The sequence below is a fragment of the Hemicordylus capensis genome, chromosome 3, assembly GCF_027244095.1.
Source record: "Hemicordylus capensis ecotype Gifberg chromosome 3, rHemCap1.1.pri, whole genome shotgun sequence".
Classification (NCBI taxonomy): domain Eukaryota; kingdom Metazoa; phylum Chordata; class Lepidosauria; order Squamata; family Cordylidae; genus Hemicordylus; species Hemicordylus capensis.
The window spans coordinates 129,285,666-129,305,433 of record NC_069659.1 but is presented as its reverse complement, the minus strand read 5'-3'; the positions used below and the strand labels follow the sequence as shown (position 1 = coordinate 129,305,433).

Sequence of the window (19,768 nt, the reverse complement as noted above, 5' to 3'; positions counted from 1 at the left end):
GGCTGTACTTGTGAAAAGTCTGTGGCAGTTTCAGAATGGCACTAATCCCAGTAGTAACTGAAAACCTATTACATCCAATTTGGGTTTCCTTCTCTGTGACCTCTGGAGAGAATCTGAACATTATTCCCTTGCAAAATGAAAGTGAGAGCATGCTGCCCATTGTTTCCACAGGAAGTTAAGAGACCCATTAGAGGAACATTAGCAAGGGTGTTTGAAAGAAGCCTGACCTATACAAAAGGAACTTGACCTGAGACATCCAAATCTAGGCCAGAGTGATGCTTTTTTGTCATGGAACCCAGGCTGTTGCTACAACTAAAACTGTCAGGCCTCTAGATAAGGATTTGCAATGGTGATTTTTCAACAAAGATAGGTGGAGGTCAAAGTGAACAAATAATTGTTAAACCAATGACTGTGTAGCATCAAAATCATGTTAGGCATACTGTTCTTCTGAGCCATATGTTTTCTTAAATATTTTTTGGCTTAAGATACAGAACTGGGTTTGTGTAAATAGATTCACTGCACCTGTGGCTTCCAGAGCAATTGTTCAGGCACACTGCTAATCAGGGTCATCCCGCCCATTGAAGTTGGTTAAGCATCCGCATAGGACACAAAGCCAGCAAGGGTGGCAACAGCCTGGTGCTTTATAACTGCTTCCCTTGTAAACACAAAGAAATATTATGCAGCTTTAACTAAGGCTTTATTCAGAAGCAACTCCAATTTTTCTCCGTCTCCTTTCCCTCCTATTTCTTTTTGACCCCACCCCACCAAACACACTCTACAGGATCCCCACTGGGAGAAATGTCCAAACTGTAGGGGAAGAATGGCAGTTCAGTCCCAAAATAGCAGAGCAAAACCAGTTTGGGGAGAAAGCAGCAAAGCAAGAGGTCTGGAGACAGTTCTTTAAGTTTGAAGCCCAACAAAAATTTCTTTAGAAGTTACAAAAGGATAGGAAAGCTGAGCTTAAGACTGAAAGCAGAGAGAGACTAAACAAACAGCCATTTCTGGAGAGACAAAATGGAGACTAACACTGGAAGAACAAAGTGGGGAAGAGTCCTGCACTTTTCTACATGACTCTAACACCCCCCACAGTGGTCACTATGAGACATTGCAGCTGGGAGCTGATGCTGCCAGGGTCCTAGCTCCAATACAAACAACAAAACACAAAGGATTACTAGGAAGAATACAATACCTGGGTCATGAAAAAGCAGTGGCCAACGGGTTCTCCTCACTGTCACCAAGCAGTGGGTAGCATTGCCAGTGAGGAGGGCAAGAACAAGCTACCCATAGCCCACCCTCCTGCTCGCTGTGGCCAGGAGGGCACCAAGGTGGGCAACAAGAGCCCCTGGTGGCGCAGTGGTAAAACTGCCACCCTGTAACCAGAAGGTTACAAGTTCGATCCTGACCAGGGGCTCAAGGTTGACAGCCTTCCATCCTTCCAAGTTCGGTAAAATGAGTACCCAGAATGTTGGGGGCAATATGCTAAATCATTGTAAACCGCTTAGAGAGCTCCGGCTATAAAGCGGTATATAAATGTAAGTGCTATTGCTATTGCTATTGCTATTGCTATTGCTAACAAGGCAGTGGGGGGCACCTGGGCAGGTGGGGTGGGGGGCACCCAAGTGGGCTTCCCCTGGGGTGCCCCTGAGCTTTGAGCTAGTCCTGCTGCAAATGTTTCCCTTCTCTTTGGTTTAAAACCAACTGGCAGGCAAACATGAAGAAAACAGGAAAGCCTAGACCTATAAGAGGCTAAAACACAGCCTTGAGCAAGGATTTTCAGTAGGCAGAATATCAGGTGTCTGTGTTCCATAATGTTCATTGTCCCATAATTCTGGGACACTGTTCCACAATTTATCCCAGTTCTTTTCTTCCTTGAGTTCATCACCTGAGTCTTTGACAAAGTAGTCAAACATGCTAAAGGACCTCCATTTCCAAGCAGTAAATTGCAGTGTGATGTCTCACAGACCTGTGTAGAAAGAAGCATCTACTTCGGTAATCTGAAATAACATACTTTTCATTTGTGGCATACCTGTAGTCAGAAATATATGCCACACCTGCCAGGCTGCTTGGCCATGCTCCCCACTCCCCGCCCCTACACATTCACAGGCATGTCTCTATTGTCATCAGTGAAATGTTGGAGGATATAACTTAGGCCACAAGGTTCCTAATTCAAGCCCAGAAATTCTTGGCAACAGAATACTATGCTGTGCTGATTCTTTAACAGATCTAGTTGTTTCAGTGTTTTATAGTATCTCCATTTGTGTTCCAGAAAGATTGGAACGGCTATGTTTAAGAAAGCACTCCCAGTTACAAAATCCTTCTCTCCTGCAGTCTTCAGATTGCAGAAGAATGAATTTGGGTGGTTTAAAAAAAAAAAAAGCATGCCTAAGCATGACAAAAATGTAAGGTTTTAAGATTAGACCTCAAATGCACTTTGGGCTCCAAAGCAAATAACTGAAAGAAGATTAAGTTGAAACAAGATAAGTGGCTCATTGAAGAGGACATGTGAGAAAAAGAATAGATTGTATTTGAAAAATGGAGGGCGACTGATTAGTATAAAGCATTGACATTTAAGAGCAAATTAAAACATGGATAAAACACAACTGAACAAATTGAGGCATAGAGAGGGAAAGGGTGAGATACAGTAGATAACAAGCTATTGACGCATGTTCAGCGTATGTACAATATTAGTACAGAGTAGGCACAGACAGATCGATGTCCACGTCGCATTATCCACTCTACACATGCACAGTAGTACACTTCCCAGTTGCAACATGCATTTGAGGCCTATGCCCACGTTCAGTTTTTAAATAAATGCATGTGCAGTCATTCACACAAGAACAAGTATATGCATACAGGCACCCGTATGTAAGCAAAACTTAATGTCTTAAAGGGGGTACAACAAACAAACCAAGAATCCTCACATTAAAAGGAAAAACTTTCAAATGGCTAGTTTGGATGATACCATCCCTGCCCACACATTCAATGAACTCCCATTCTGTTAATATCCTCCTGGACATCCCCTCTGGACATCCTCATGGCATGTTCATACTAGGAACATCGGAACTTGCCATATACTGAGTCAGACCATTGGTCTATCTAACGCAGTATTGTCTTCACAGACTGGCAGTGGCTTCTCCAAGGTTGTGGGCAGGAATCTCTATCAGCCCTATTTTGGAGAAGCCAGGAAGGGAACTTGGAACCTTCTGCTCTTCCCAGAATGGCTCCATCCCCTAAGGGGAATATCTTACAGTGCTCACACCCTGCTTAGCTAAGGGGACAAGTCATGCTTGCTACCACAAGACCAGCTCTCTTCTCCTGGTGTCCTTGATGGCTCAGAAGGGCATAGAGGGTACCTGCATGCAAGAGAGGAGCTGTGGAAGAAGAGGCAGCATGCAATACCATGGGCCACTCCCAACTTTGAACCATTGTCCGTGTTGAGTTAGTTCTTAAGTTTTTAGTTTTTTATTGATAATTTGAAATTTTTAAAATTTGTAATTTAAAATGTGGTTTTAGCTTGGTCTTTTAACTTGTTTAATTTTATTAATCTTTTACTTCATATTTTATCTATTTTATTCTTTATTATTGTGAGTCACCCTGAGATTGGTGTCCTGGAGAGGTGGGGAATAAATATTTTAAATAAATAAATAATGTTACATCTGCACCAGCACTGGAAAGAGCTTATATATTCTCCTAGTGAATATCCATGCTCCCTATGGAGACCCCAATACTAAAGAGCTGCAAAGTCTCTGCCTAGCTTTTTAAATCACACAAATTACACAAAGCCTGTGCCTAAATAATTAAACTGGAAATGCCCAGTGAAATAAACATAATCATACATGAATTAGGAAAAAGAGCTTACTCATCACAACGGTAAAATGGGCATTTTCAATTTCATGAATGGAGACCCCTTTTGATGTTTTAACTAGGCAGAAGATTGATTTCAATCTTCTGCCTAGTTAACAGTGTTGCCTAATTTAGAAATTGAGTTAACAGAGTTGACTAATTTAGAAATGGAGCAAGATTTTACTTGCTTTTTAAAAAAAAGTTCAAAGCAATTTTACAGTTAGCACAGCACATTTAGTGCATCCCTCCCTCAGGAGCCACTGACTTCTGGATTGCAGCTGGCTGTTTGGCAAGATTGGCAGAAAAGTGAGCTTAATGAGAATCTGTTTTCCCAACAACATTTCTAAAAAATAAGATGGGGCATAGGAAAAATGATAAAGGGATAAACAAGTGCCAGCCTCCGGAGGTGATAATGTGCAGGAACTGACTGAGGTGGCAGCAGAAGGAAGCCATGGGGAATAGTTAGCAGGAACTGAGTGGGCAGAGTCAGGAGGAGGATAATTTCCAAATGGCCTCCATTCTGTGCCAAGATCTACTTGCTCATCTGTGGAAGAATAGCAATGTGGATAAGGAAGTTATGAAAGGGCAGAGGTTATAAATGTAAGTACATAAATGTAAGTATAAATGTAAGTACACACATATTTATATCACTAATATCCTTGGGTAATTCTACAAATTGTATCATTAAACATCATTATAAAAAGACATTATACTTTCTTATAAAGCATTAGCACATTTTACGTCTTTCTTGGGTTAAAAAAAGGTTTCTTAAGTTTGTTTTTTTCTTAGCAACTTGTATTTGTTGTAACTTATTGCCAATATTTGTGAAATATAAAACCATTAGCATAAAGATGAATTAAAGAGCAACCAGATGGCTGTTCTATATTGCTCTTATCCATTACAAATAAAACCAAATCTTCCATACTCCTTTGTGGGGTTGTTTGCATGACAACATTTGGCAGAATATAAATCTAAAACACCAAGCAGTGTGATCCAACAAGCCAACCAGACTAAAACTTCCAAAATGATTACATTTAATTTCAAAATGTACACCCTTCATTACTCAGATTCAACTTCAGTTGACTTCATACACAAGTCTAAGTTGTTTCTAGTGAGGCTCTGTGCCTTTAAGAGGTACATGGCTCTGTGCCTTTAAGAGGTACCGTTGAATCTTTGTCTGTCATGCAGCTGTTAAAGATACTTCTGTCAGATAATGTGGTCATGGGAAGGAATCTTAAAACAGGTCCACTTAATCAGTCTATTTGCAATCCCAAAAGTTACTGATAACCATTTACACCAGACCAGGTACAAGTCCCCACCCCAGTGCCTGGTGAGGTGCTGCCAGTGACACCAACCCCACAGCATGCAGACCATACCAAACAAACATTTCACCCTTACATTCACCCAATTTCCTACCCACCTGATCCTTTCCTACCCTCGGCTCCATGATGTACACCCATTATTTGTGAAATAAGCTGTGGAAAGCTGTTGCCAGAACTACCCCAAGATGCTGACTAGACACCTTGACTATGTTTTTGGTGTAGACTGGAGAATTAGCTTGGCTAGAGGGAGCAGTTTGGTCCCAGTATCAAATCTGAGCAAGTTTGAGGTCTTAGAAAGATGAAGAGAGGTAGATGCAGTTCAAATGTTTTATTAAGGGTAAAATGGGGATTCAGAAGGCAAATGTTTAGTTAGGCAAGACAATAAATCTTAACTGATATTCTAGGCAAGAATATGACTAATTTAGCTTCAAATCCTAATTACAGATTGATCGACTTGGTTAATGTGCTTAGACTAGAGCCTGTCTTAAAGCTTGCCGTTGAAATTGGGGAGGCTGAAGAGGGGGGCAAGGAGGCTTAGAAGGGCAAAAGATTAGCTTACCTATCCCTCCCGGTTAAGTTGGTTCATTCGTTGCACGTTGGTGGAGGTCTCCTTGCAAGGGACAGGCAGAAAGGCAGGGAAGATAGGCAAGGAGCAAAGGGCTACCACATGCCAATATGAAAGTCCATAGGATAGTGATCCAAGCAGATTCTGAGGTCATGTGCTTAGATATACCTCAAAATGCGCCCTGAGGCAGTTTCCAAGCCACTTGACCCACTCCGAAGGTGGCAGATTCCATGCACAACAAAGAAGTTCTTTGCTGCGTGGCATTAGTCATTTTGAGTGCAAATTTGCCTAGTAAAGGCAAAGGTAATGTAATGTAGACTATCTCATGAACTGGATGTCTTCTGGGTGTACAAGATTACACATCTCCAATTTTGATGCGTTAATTTCCCCGAGTCCTTGCCAGATAGGTGGTTACTTCAAAATGGGTTAAGGAATGTGCTGCTTATTTTTGGGCCTCCCTAGGAGTGCTTCACCATTATCTCTTGTTCCTGATTGTTTCACTTTTTAATGGAGTCTGCTTGCCAGCTACTGCCTTCTCTGGCGAAATAGAGGGATGGGGGCATCCCATTCAGTCTTTGCTATTCTGACTATGATCCTGTAGTCTCAGGCTAATAAAGCCTTCCAAAGCAATGTAGATAGAGGGGTAATTTCTGGTCTACCCTGAAATCGGGCTGACTTGCAAGAAAGCCCAGTTCCACAGGGATGAACATGGAGAACAACAGGGTCTCGGCCAAGCCAGAGCACACCTCAGAACATGGTGCCTCATGGGTAATATCAGGGATGGTAATATCATACCCCACAGCGCTGCAGGGAAGATCAGGTTAGGGGTGAGGAGTAGGTGGGTAGAAAACCGATTTGCACTGATTTTGTCATGCTACAATGCATCATTTAGTTTTTGGAAGCTGATATGGGTTTTGTTACAGTGTTGTTCTTGTTTTAATTGCTTTATGTTTTTATGTTGTGAGCTAATTTGGGTGCTTTGACAGAAAAGCAGCATCCCCAAGCTAACTTGGCAAAGAGGCACCTTTTTAATGTGGTGATTCTCTTTATTTAGCAGGGGTAGAGTAACTGGCCCCATCCACCCCAGCACGGTACCTCCAATGACTGATGCTGGTGTCTATCTTATGTTTCTTTTTAGATTGTGAGCCCTTTGGGGACAGGGATCCATCTTATTTATATATTATTTCTCTGTGTAAACCGCCCTGAGCCATTTTCAGAAGGGCGGTATAGAAATCGAATTTATAATTATAATTATAATTATAATTATATAAATCCTATTATTAAAAAAACTTGTGTTCAACGATACCAAAAGCTCCACAGTGAGTTTTAGTGAAAAGCTGAAAGCAACAATTTTCTTCAGGTTTGGGGAGGCTGTTCTTCACAGCTGAAAAAAGCCACAGCCATCTTCTAGATGCATATTAATTTCCCACACTACCACAGGAGAACTTTCATTCAAAAGCTATTGAAGAGCAACAGTCTTCCAAAATGAGAGAGGGTGTCATGCACTGGACTGGGGTGGGTGCTTCTTCACATACACAAGTCTGTACATGAGCAACGCCATAGGAGAGCAGGCTGAGATTGGCACAACGAGCCAAAAGTCGACCCATGAACGATCAGCCACGTTCAGGCAATTCACTAACAAGAACAGGCAAAGCCAAAGTTCAAGAGCAGGAGAGAGGCTCCAAGGAAATCAATTCTTGCTGTGGTCAGGACAAGAGCAAGATGAGCAGGGGAGTCAGGTAGGTCTCAGTTAAAGCAAGAGACAGACCCAGAAGAAGCCGACACAAGTGGATGTGAAAAAAGGTGGGTCTGGGAAGCAATGCACAGCAAGCTTGTTGCAGGGTTGAGCTGAGAGAGTGGCTTCTCTAAGGTGATCTAATAAGTTTGCAACTGAGGTGACATTTGAATCAAGGACTTCTCTGTTCACAGCTAACAATCTTAGCTACAACACTGCTCTAGCTCCAAAATTATAGTACAAAGCCTGTACATTTAGATAGCCGTGATAAATGGTTATTGATTATTTGTGTTAATAATTTAATACTATTTACTTTTACAGAATCCGCAAGAACTAGTGGGGGAGGGGGGAAATGAAGGTTATCGTTCATTACTGATACTTCACGGTTGAATGATAAATTTGTTTGAAGAAGATACTGTGGAAGCCTTTACCCTTCTTTCTCTGGAATACATCCTATGATGCATCACTAAGAAAGAAGTACTCTGCCGTCTTCCAAAATGGTATTGTTGCTCATTACTGCTCAGTTGACAAAGGACACTAATATTTTAAGAGGCAACATAAGAAACTTAGTCTCTGACAGATGAACAAACTGCTCACACACACTAAGGATGTCCAGACTGAACAGTGTCCCACGTTACCATTACAGAAATGAACACAATGCCATTAGAGAAGTGTGGCATGCCAGATTAACTTGGAATTCATGACACCGACTTCTGAAATGGCAAGCAGGAGACTCAACAAAAACAAATATCACATGAAAAGGACAAACATTAAAAGGCAAGGGTAACACCTGCATTTCTTAGGAACTATTATGCTGTATAATTTTATTATAATTCCCTACCTCCAAGACAGGCACCCATAGCCAATGAAAAGATCAGGGGCTTCACAGGTAAATTAACATCAGGATCTTGACTCAAGTTGAGAAGTACAGGGATCTGCAAAATTAAATAACAACAACATCATTATTGATCATAAACATTATTTGCCTCAATGACCACTTATACTGAAACAGAGTGGAAACAAGTTGTGTCAGAATGAATTTGATGTCTAATTTTTTTATTTCTTTTAAAATTGTGATTGCTACTCTTAGAGATGATTCAAACAAGCACATGATACTTTAGGACAGTTCTGTAGACATTGCATCTGTGAAACTCTTCTATGTTCAAATGTTCTCAAATGTGGAAAGTTAGCATAAGGTTGAAAGCTTTGCTAGAATCACTGTTCCTGATATGCAAGTTTTCCACATTCAGGAAATGTTTAATGGAAGGAGCATTCAAACATGAAGGACAATGGGTTGTTGTTTCTCTTACCAAAAGTAAGCATACAGGAGACTGTAGTCAAAGGGAGGGATCAAAAAGGACTAGCACCCCCTTATATATATACTCAGGTTTATCACTAGCAGAACACAACCAGTTATGTACAGGTGTAACTCGAAAAATTAGAATATCGTGCAAAAGTCCATTAATTTCAGTAATACAAATTAAAAGGTGAAACTGATATATGAGACACACGCATTACATGCAAAGCGAGATAAGTCAAGCCTTAATTTGTTATAATTGTGATGATCATGGCGTACAGCTCATGAAAACCCCAAATCCACAATCTCAGAAAATTAGAATATTACATGGAACCAATAAGACAAGGATTGTAGAATAGAACAATATCAGACCTCTGAAAAGTATACAGCGTACTGTGCTTGATTGGCCAGCAAACTCGCCTGACCTGACCCCATAGAGAATCTATGGGGCATTGCCAAGAGAAGGATGAGAGACATGAGACCAAACAATGCAGAATTGCTGAAGGCCGCTAATGAAGCATCCTGGTCTTCCATAATACCTCATCAGTGCCACAGGCTGATAGCATCCATGCCACGCCGCATTGAGGCAGTAATTGCTGCAAAAGGGGCCCAAACCAAGTACTGAATACATATGCATGCTTATACTTTTCAGAGGTCCAATATTGTTCTATTCTTCAATCCTTGTCTTCTTGGTTCCATGTAATATTCTAATTTTCTGAGATTGTGGATTTGGGGTTTTCATGAGCTGTACGCCATGATCATCACAATTATAACAAATTAAGGCTTGACTTGTCTCGCTTTGCATTTAATGCGTCCGTCTCATATATCAGTTTCACCTTTTAATTTGCATTACTGAAATTAATGGACTTTTGCACAATATTCTAATTTTCCGAGTTTCACCTGTATATAAGGAACAGACCCAGAGTCTGCATTGGAGATTACAGCCCCTGTAATTTTAGAACTGTGAAAGAGTTCCACTCTTCATAATATGACCAGATCTTCTAATATTCTTGTAGAGCAGTTGCAGCTAGAATGTCCCACAAAAGCTGTTGATATCAGGAATGTAAGACCCATAACTCTGTCTTCTCTCTCTATGAGAGTCTGAGGGGGAGTAAGACAAGTATAATGGAGTTGTCTGAGGTGCTTGGCAGTATGTAAAAAAATGTCAGGATCAAGGAAATCACAAGAAATAAGTTGTTGAAGGCCACCCAGAGACATGGGTTTGGGGCAGTACAGAAATATACTATAAATAAATAAACAGCCTAAGAATGCCATAGCTCTCCTGCCTCATGGTGATACTAAAGCAGCAGTTCGCAATGGTGGGACAATAACATTGCCACTCAATGAAAGCAATAAACATGATTCATTAAAAGGGGGCTTTCTGTTTTAAAATGGCCTTGAGACGTGCTTACTTGTTTATAACTTGCTTTCTGAAGAGAGAAAATTTCACTTTCTGTTTATCAATCTCTGTTTATCTGACAGATTAATTTCCTCTTAAGTCACAAAGCTTGGGGTTCTTAAGAGTGACTGCTCTAACTATGCCACACTGCAATTATGTGACTGCTGTGTCAATATGGTAATAGTTGTGTCTCGCGGCTTTAATCCCCTCTTCTGCAGCAAAAGGAACAAGGCTGACTAAATTATGCACTATAAGATTACAGCCGTCCTTTATTATACAGTATGTTAAAGGCATTAGAAAAATCACAGTCATAATGTCTTTGTACTACAATTTCTACTTGGCTGCCATATAAGTGGAATATAACTTCAATCTAAGACTGCATCCAAAAGGCAACTTGCCATGCTGCTGTTGCATTAGCATGATTTCGTGAAATAAAGAAAATAGACCAAAGCAGCTGCCCTTCTGAATGATCTTTTCCTAAGGATGACCTTCCATACTCCTGTGACTGAGCATCTGAGGGTATTGGCTTGTCAGGAACAGCAGCTTCTCTCTTCTGTAGTGAACAACTTGTCTCTTCAGTAGTGATCTACTCTGCCTTGTATACTTACACAGACGAAAACATTGAAACATCCAAGAAAAAGTACCAAGAGAAAGAAGGGCATCAGGAGCCAGGATGCAGCAGTAGGAATAGTGATGTAGCTGTGAGTCAAGGCCCTAGCCCATGTCTCTAACTGGGCTGTTTTCCTATGACAGCAGATATGGGGTTGTGAAAAGTCTATGTTGTCGGTAAGAGGCCACTTAGAGGAGGAATTGCTCTATACACCTGGTTCAGCTGAGGTAAAAAGGATAGTGGCAAAGAGAAGAAGAGGCTTTTCAGTGGTGACACTCAAATTGTGGAACTCCCTCCACTGAACAGTTCCTTGCTGACTTTCAGAAGACTGGCAAAGAACAGTGGGATCTTTTTAGGAGGGGCTTCAAGGAGGGATCTTTGTTCAGATTGATGGGAGATTGTTAGTGTGTGCCTGTTTTATATTCATTTTAACCATAATTATTTATGGATTGACCATTGATTGTTACCAATTTTATTGTGAGTCCATAGGGCAAGGGGTAGCTATCACAGGACCTTATGAAGAGGCTTTATACCAAGTCAGACCATTGGTCCGTCTAGCTTAGCATTGTCTACACTGAGTAGCAGTAACTCTCCAGTGTATCAGATAAGGTTTTTCTCCAACTTATGGAGTCAGCAAGAATTATTTTTCTCATTATAAACTATGCCCTTGAGCCATCTCTATGTGTCCCTAAACCTGTAGCAAATTTGGTTCAAATCAGTTAGGCAGTCCACAGGTTAGCCCTCTTGTACCTCAAATGCTCAGGCATCTGCCATCTTGGATTGGGGTGTATGACATCAGCACAAACTATGTCATCGCTGTGTCCCTATAACTGTACCTAATTTGGTTCATATTGGTCCAGGCATTGTGAAGTAGATAGGGGACATACACATGGACAGACACACATACACATAGACATACGGATGTGTGTGCGCACACACATACACACACACACTCACACACACACAATCCCAGGTGATCTCATAAGCCTACTGGAATGTAGGCTAAAAATTGAACAAGGCACCCCCAAGAGGCAAGAACTGGACGAAACAGGGACAGATTTACTGGGGACAGAATGCAGAAAATAAGGAATGTCCCTGGTAACAGGGAATCTATGGCATTTGCCATATTTATGACAATTGTGATCTGTAAACTATGAACCTGTAAAGAGAAAAAGCAACTATATAAAGGGGCATGACTATGGATATATTCACACTAGCACTTTATTTCTGTCTTACTGCTTAAGGAGCCATGGGTACTGAACCCGTGGATTCATTTGTAGGATTCTCTATCCCTGGTAGTTTTGATGTTAAATCCAATTTGGCTGCCACAAAGATTCAACCATTGCTTCAGCATACCCATGGAAATGTTAAAAATACATGAAGGTCATTCACATGACCAGCCCTACCTTGGTAGGACAGGGTTAGCCAGGTAGGGCTGTCGTCGTCAACAACAGCTGGAGAGCCTCAGATTGCTCATTCCTGATCTAAACATCCTTAACATAATGAAAGACAACAGCCCTGATCTCACCTTATATCCACTCATTGAATGAATTGGTGATGGGAGAGCAACCCGCTCACCCCACCCCATCCCAGCCTCCATGCAGTCAGCAGAAAATGAGAATAGGCTCTACACTGTATGTGCACAGTGACTGAACAGGCCAGTACGTATAAGCAAAATACTTGAAGGAGAAACCCATATCTTTAAGTGTGCAAAGAATGGGGATGGTAGAGCACTTGTTTTGCATGCAAACAGTCCCAAATTCAACACTAGCATCTCCAGGAAAGGCTGGGGAAAAACCCTGCCAGAAAACTGGAGAACCCCTGAGAGTCAATGAACACAATTCTGAGCTAGGTGAACCAATGGTCTAACATGGCATGAGGTAGATCTCCTTTACAGATCTTTTTTGCGTATAAAAGTGGGGTTAAGGGAAATTATGGCATAAGGCAGTTCATATGTTTATAAATTCAATCTCTTAGCACCATGTCTCTCTTAAGATAGATAGATAAACTTTATTACAATTGTAGATCAGACTGTACAACAAAAACATTACATATGTCTCTCTTAATATCTGGATCAATCTTGTGGGCTTTAGTAATGTGGAGCTCCCTGACTTGACACACTCTCCAATACAATCAGAGGCGTATCTAGGGAAAATAGCGCCTAGGGCAAGCTCTGAAATTGCGCCCCTGTCCAAACATCTGATGCCCATCTTTCAGATAACTTTACCATAATATCAGCTCAAAAATACAAGTCAAGCTCGTTAATCTTTACATTAACAAATTAATAATCTAATATAACCTTAATGCATATTCAGAGATAGATGTGGGTTTCTTTTTAGAAAATAGGTACACACTGTAATAGGTACACACATCTCATAATGCTGTTTCATTCAGGCAACTGGGCCTTGCATTCCTTTGTTGCACTGTTTGCATTTCACGCACATGCCTGTCTTACCCACAAAAATGTCATTAAAAGGTTCCCAAATGGGGTCTCTTTCACAGCTTGCTGCCATGTTAGGTATTTCCCTTCTACAGTGGAGGATACACTCCAAAATCATTTCCTCAGGACTGCATGACTAATTTGTTCACTTTGGTTTTCCCTTTCTATTCCCCACCCCCATCTCTTACATTTATAATAATTTATAACTTCTCCTCATTCAGGTCTACTCCATCATCCCAAATCCTCAATTAATTTGTTGACCATCTTTGTCACTGCACTTTGGGGGTGGCAGGGAAAGGCTTGACTGTGTATGTGTGCTACATGTACACCACCTGCAGAATAGGATTGATCAGGACTATTATCTCTTATCCTCATATACTGCTCTTAACATGTTCATATAATAGAATGAGGTTATGATTATTATGCATGATGATATCTTTGACCTAGGTTCTTTTTTTAATGAATAAAAAAAATGAAATCAAATTTAAATAAAAAAATCAATTCAATTTTTTTAAAATCAGATTTAGATGTTAAATAATCAGATTTTTAATTTTTAAAAAATCCATTTTTCTCAACCCTGATTAAAACACAATGACAATGACAGTTTCCAATGCAAAAGGACTTTGCACTCTGTGGTATTTAAGCATTTCAGTTTGGCAACTGAAAGGGTTCCTCTGTTGGAAATTGTGGTTTGCAGCATTTGTGTACAGAATATCTTTTACATACAAAGGTAAGTCCCATTTCCCTACACCCTGAAGGAACTAATTGAATTGTCATTTGCCTGTTGCATAGCAGTAATCAAGGGTCTCTTGTTTATTATTATAAACAGCCTTCTGGCCCTCTAATCATGGAGTCTGATGAATGCTATAAGTTGCAAATGCATGCTATAAGTACTTGCCATTTATTTCAGCCAGCCTTTGCAGCATAAAAGACTCTATTCCCCTTTCTCTCCCTCCAAAGAGGGAGAGAAAGGAAGAATAGATGCTTTCAGGTAGAAAGCTCTGCCTGAAATTATTCCAAAGAGCTTGCGCAGGCTCAAGGTCACACACCCTTTGCATATGATGTCAAGGGGGCATGGCCTCAAGCTCCGAAGAGCGGGAGCAAACTCTTCAGTGTCATTTCAGGCAAGGCTTCCTGCCTGAAAGCATCTATTCTGGAGGGAGAGAAAGGGTAATCAATGCTTTTAGGCAGCAAACGCTGCCTGAAATAAACAGCAAGTGTTCGCTGGGGTGTGTGTGTGTGTGTGGAGTGGTGCCTCTCCAACCGCAGTTGGGGTGGGGTGGCATGGCAGGCACTTTGCGCCCCCCTGCAATGGCACCCAGGGCATGTGCCCTGCCTGCCCCACCCTCGTTACGCCTCTGAATACAATACCTTGTGATAACTGATGCTTGACTAGCAACAGTCAGACTGGTGGAAGCACCAAAGGTCATAACTAATCCATCCTTTTTTTAAAAAAATCAACCCATATTTGCAACAGAAGATAGCAAGAAGTTTTTTCTGACATTTCCATTGTATTTGGGGCTCTCTTGTCCAATATATCTTACTTTTCTAGTCTTTTTCATTACACATCATATTCAAGTTCAGAAGAAACAATATTTTTATTCTTGGATTTCACAAACAATGCACTGGTGTTGACGGAAGAATTTCTGAACTTCAGCCCACGGTTAAAGAATCAGAATCATTTTTATATATTTATTTTTATTTATTTTAACCAATTTTTATACCGCCCAAATCACAACTTCTCTTAAAAGTACCAAGAGTCTGAAAAAGCTGCTGTAGAACACAGTTTTTCAAGGTAGTCATTTTTTAAAAAAGAAGACACCAAGTTTGTACCTAAAGCACTTTTGTTTTTATTGCACTTTATTAACTTTTAAAACTCTCCTCATAGCAATATCAAAATGAACTTCTTGGTAACAAAGCAACTATAGGTACAAAAACAGACTTTTGTAAACAAATACGTGGGGTTGAAAGAAAGTCTGCACTGACCTATCATCCAGTAATGTGGAAAGAACTCTGGATTGTACTTAACAAAAGGAAGTAAAGACAAAGCAACTTACCATTGTAGCAGTAAATGGAATATTGTCAATTAGGGATGATGCTAGAGCAGAGACCCAGAGTACCAAAATGATAGCAACTGTCAAACGCTGGTCCTCAGGCACCACCTGGCACACACATGCACAAAATTAAATAAGAGTCCGTTCTGACATGGAAGCTATTATTTTACAACTAAAATTATCAAGTTGGTTGTTCTTTCTAGAGCCAGAATTGTACAGATTCTCCATGTGACTCAACCGCAATGTTTCATATACTGGTGTGAAGTCTAATATATATAGTGAAAATAGCACAACTGTCTGATTCAACAGAAATATTTTTTAAAAAGAAATACAGCTGTTAACATTTCTAACAGCTAAACTGATCCATGATACATCAATCTTATGGATAACTATAAAATAGGTTATTTAACTTTCTCCATGTAACTCAAGTTACATCAAGGATGTTCCTGTTTTGTCCTCACAACTATTTGTAAGGTAGGTCAGTCTGAGAGAAAGTGATTAGCCTAAGAGAGCTTCATGGCTGAGGAGAGATTTTATCCCCAGTCTCCTCAGTCCAAGTACAATACTCTCTCCACCATACCACACGGTTTTGTTCTTAAAACAAATTTAACTGATTTTAAGGTTTTAAATGTGATTTTATGGAGTTTAATTGTATTTTACTTTCTGTACGCCACCTTGGGATGCCTTATGAAAGGCAGTATAAACACTGAACAACAAATATATTGAACAATAAATAGCATCCAAGAGACCATCTACTTCATCTGAGAGCCATTTAGTCCAACCAGTATGTTCAAAAACTATTCCCTGAATCTTCCTAAGGTACATTTTATTGGGTTCATCTCCACCCATCCAATACCCTTGCCTTTAGTTAAGTATCTGGCAAAACAGAAGTAAACATTTTTACTCAGTCAGAAGCCTTTGGTTCAAATTTCAGCTTCACCATGAGTTCACTTAGTAGTCTTAGGAAAGCTAATATATCTCTGTGTCAACCTTTGTATTTAATGAGGATAAGAACACCAGAGCATAAGATGAGTTCTACAGGACCAGACCAAAGATCCATCAAGTCCAGTGTGCTGTTTCCCACAGTGGCTAGCCAGATGGCTCTGGGAATCCTACAATTAGGGCACAGGGGCAATAATTCACTTTTATTGTTTGTCTTCCAGCAACTAGTATTCAGACACATCGCTTACCTCTGAGCCTGGACGTCCCATTATGGCTAAGAGCCATTGATAGGCTATCCTCCATGAATTTATCTAATGCCCTCTTAAAGCCATCCAACCCAGGAGCCATCACCACATCTTCTGGTAGTGAATCCCAGAAACCAATTATGCAGAAAGAAATGCTTTCTTTTTTCTGTCACAATCTACTATAACTACAACAAATATTTATATACCACTTTTCAGCCAAAGTTCTCAAAGTGGTTTAAATAGAAAAAAAATTATAAATAGATGGTTCCCTGTCCCCAAAATCCTTACAATCTAAAACACACACGACAGACAGCAGCAACAGCCACTGGAGGGATGCTGTGCTGGGGTTGGATAAAGCCAATTGCCCTCCCTGCTAAATAGAAGAGAATCACCATTTTAAAAGGCATCTCTTTGCTGAATCCACTGCCAAGTTTGGCCTGGCCTTTCAGGGTTTTTAATTTGTTTTAATTGTTTTAATGTTAACCTGGTTTTCAGGGTTTTAACTGTTTTGATAGTTTAATTGTTTTAAAGATGTTTTTAAATTGGTGTTTATATTTGTATTTCTGTTTTAATTGTTTTTAATTATTTCTGTTTTTTAATTGTAAACCGCCCTAAGCCAGCATGGAAGGGCAGTATAAAAATCAAATAAATAAATAAATAAAATAAAATAAAATAAAAAAGTATGGAATGACTCTGCGTTCTGTCCACTTTCTCCACTCCATGCATAATTGTATAAACCTCTGTTATGCCCCTGCTTTGGTTCTCTTTAATTAGAATAAACACAAATAAGACAGGGGCATGACAGAGGTTCGGACAATTATGCGTGATGTGGAGAAAGTTCCAATGATTTAAGCCTTTCCTCTTAGGAAAATTCAAGCCCTAGTGTTGTTTCCCTCTGCACTTTTCCCAGCTGCATGATGTTCCCGGAGAACCAGAATTGTACCCAGTGGCTAACATGTTCTGCAATGCTAGGAGGGTAGAGCAAGAGCAGCAGCACCCTTGTAGAGAGACTGCTGCGGAACTGAGCCAAAGGCTTGTCCTAGAGCCAAGTGTGTGCAAAGTAGTAATGCCAGGAAGAAGTGGACAGAGCAGGAAAGAGACTCAGCTTGGTAAATTCTGATAGTTGAAGGGTTGCTTTAGCCACTGCAGCATTGTAATTTGGCAACCTTAAGGGGTAAGGAGACAAAAAAACAGTGGAATGGGGAGTATTGAACTTCATGTATTGAACTAATGAGCCCATTCTTTGGGCTTCTAGTCTTAAAACGTAGTTATAAGGATTAGAAAGACAATTGTATGTACATAAATTTGAACACTGTTGGGTACAGGGATAACTTCTGGGTTGTGACAGCTCTCCCAAATGCAGGCATAGCTATGTTGTTTTCACCCTAGTGCAGAAGCTAGGAGGAAATGCCCATTTATTTATTTATTTAGTTATTTAGTTATTCGATTTTTATACCGCCCTTCCGAAATGGCTCAGGGCGGTTGTGTCATCTATGAGGGAAATAGACATCTGTTTGGCAGTGCTATTGCTCTGTTGACCATATTAGAATTGCATGACAAATAGGGGGGAAATCCATGGTCCCATTGCTAGAATTGCAGCTTTAGCGTTGAATACCGATTTAGAGAAAAAGGCCAACACATACTTTTTGTGTTCCTGACCACAAAATATAGTCATAATTTATGAAGACAATACAGACATTCTCCACCTTGTGAGTGATACAATTTTATTATAAAACATACCTTTATTAATAAAGCTGTCTGTTCTCCTATATATTCTATTAAGTGAAGATGAGCCAAAGCCTAGTTTAAAAAGATTTAATAAAAATAAATCAAATATATAAAATCCACAATTCAAATGTTTATGTAAAATAGCCTTTTCGTATAGAATTCTACTGCCATCTTGATCCCAAAATTTAAGAAAGTCTACAAAGGGTGGCCTAACCTTACTTTTATTAAGATTCTTACAAAGAAAACTATCTATAGGTAAGCACAAATTTATAGAATTAGAATCTATGAGTTCTCTAAAGCAACCTGAGAGCTGTTTCCAGTTCTAACAAATATAAATCCCAAAATCCTTAGAAGCTTTATCAAGGGCGGGAGGGACGGGACGATAAACAGAAAGCTCTGGTGAGGCAGAAATTACGATCAGAACAGATTTTAATTTTTTGTGATAACATATAGGAATAAAATGAGCCCTAATCTATCCTCATTAGCTTAAGCTATCTGAAACTGTAATTTAGAAGACGCTTAGGGGGATTTAACTCAATGGGAAAGTCACAGTGTCTTAAGATTTAAAGATCTGGTTAATCATAATAATATTCCAACTCATGATGAGATTGTGAGGAAATTCTATGGGTGGGCACCCCCATGGCATCAATATATCTGGGTCAAGTCAGGCATTTTGTTTCCCAAGAGTCAATAAAGGAGTGCCATCTACATCCCTTAACAAAATGTCAGAAATGATAAAGGAAAAAACTAAGAAAGGACCATGTTCACAATTATACAACATGATTGCCTCCTTGAAACCTAGCAGAGAAGATAGTATAAAATACTATGGGCAAGGGATTTAGAGAATGATATATAAGACAGTTCTTTGGGGAAAGATTCACAGTATAATAATACAATTTTCATTGTGTTCATCTCCAAGGGAAGCTCAATATAAATTGGTGTTCTAGTTATATACTACCCCTTTAAGATGAAACAGATTCTTGGAAATTAAAACCATTAAGAGTTGGAAATGACAGTGATTATGCAGGTATTTTCAATTTCTTCATGAGTTGGAATATTATTATATGAAGATACTGGGATCAAATTATTGAGATAAATAACAGGTAAAAGTCTTGAACTGTAACTGTGTTACTGGCCATCTTTAAAGATGAATGGAGTAGTACTGGATTACCACAGAACTGGTTAGTTTCAATTTTTCATTAGTCAAAAATTGTGTGGCTCTACTACCAGTGGAAAGCTGTAACTACTCCAACAATGGAGAAACAGCTTGGTAGGACAATGGAGGCTGTAAATATTGACATATTGACAAAATGAAAGACTAGCTTTATGTACTTTGCCTCTCCAAAAATAACCATGGCACATTGACAATTTCTTCACAAAAAGCTAGTTTTCAACATCATCCTGAGATAGCAAGCAGGCAAATATTTTTAAATATTGGGCTTAATTGCACAATAAAGGGCTTAATTGTCCATTCTGGCCAGCCTAGGAGACCATGGCACATGAAGCTGGACCTGGTGGTGACTGATTTTCTGCTGGGGTTGCTCAATAGCAAATTGCAGGTTCTGGCAATAGATAAACATTCTAACTA

General features: G+C 39.8%; 1 protein-coding gene across 1 annotated transcript in view; it reads right to left on the bottom strand.

Annotated features, from left to right (window-relative positions):
• OCA2 (OCA2 melanosomal transmembrane protein) overlaps positions 1 to 19,768 on the bottom strand; it is a 288,607-nt gene that overhangs the window by 54,562 nt on the left and 214,277 nt on the right. Inside the window, exons 20-22 of the mRNA XM_053312437.1 lie at positions 18,193 to 18,252; positions 15,269 to 15,373; positions 8,307 to 8,400 (exon numbers count right to left, since the gene is read on the bottom strand). Coding sequence (XP_053168412.1) covers positions 8,307 to 8,400; positions 15,269 to 15,373; positions 18,193 to 18,252 — 259 coding nt within the window. The remainder of the gene's footprint in view (positions 1 to 8,306; positions 8,401 to 15,268; positions 15,374 to 18,192; positions 18,253 to 19,768) is intronic.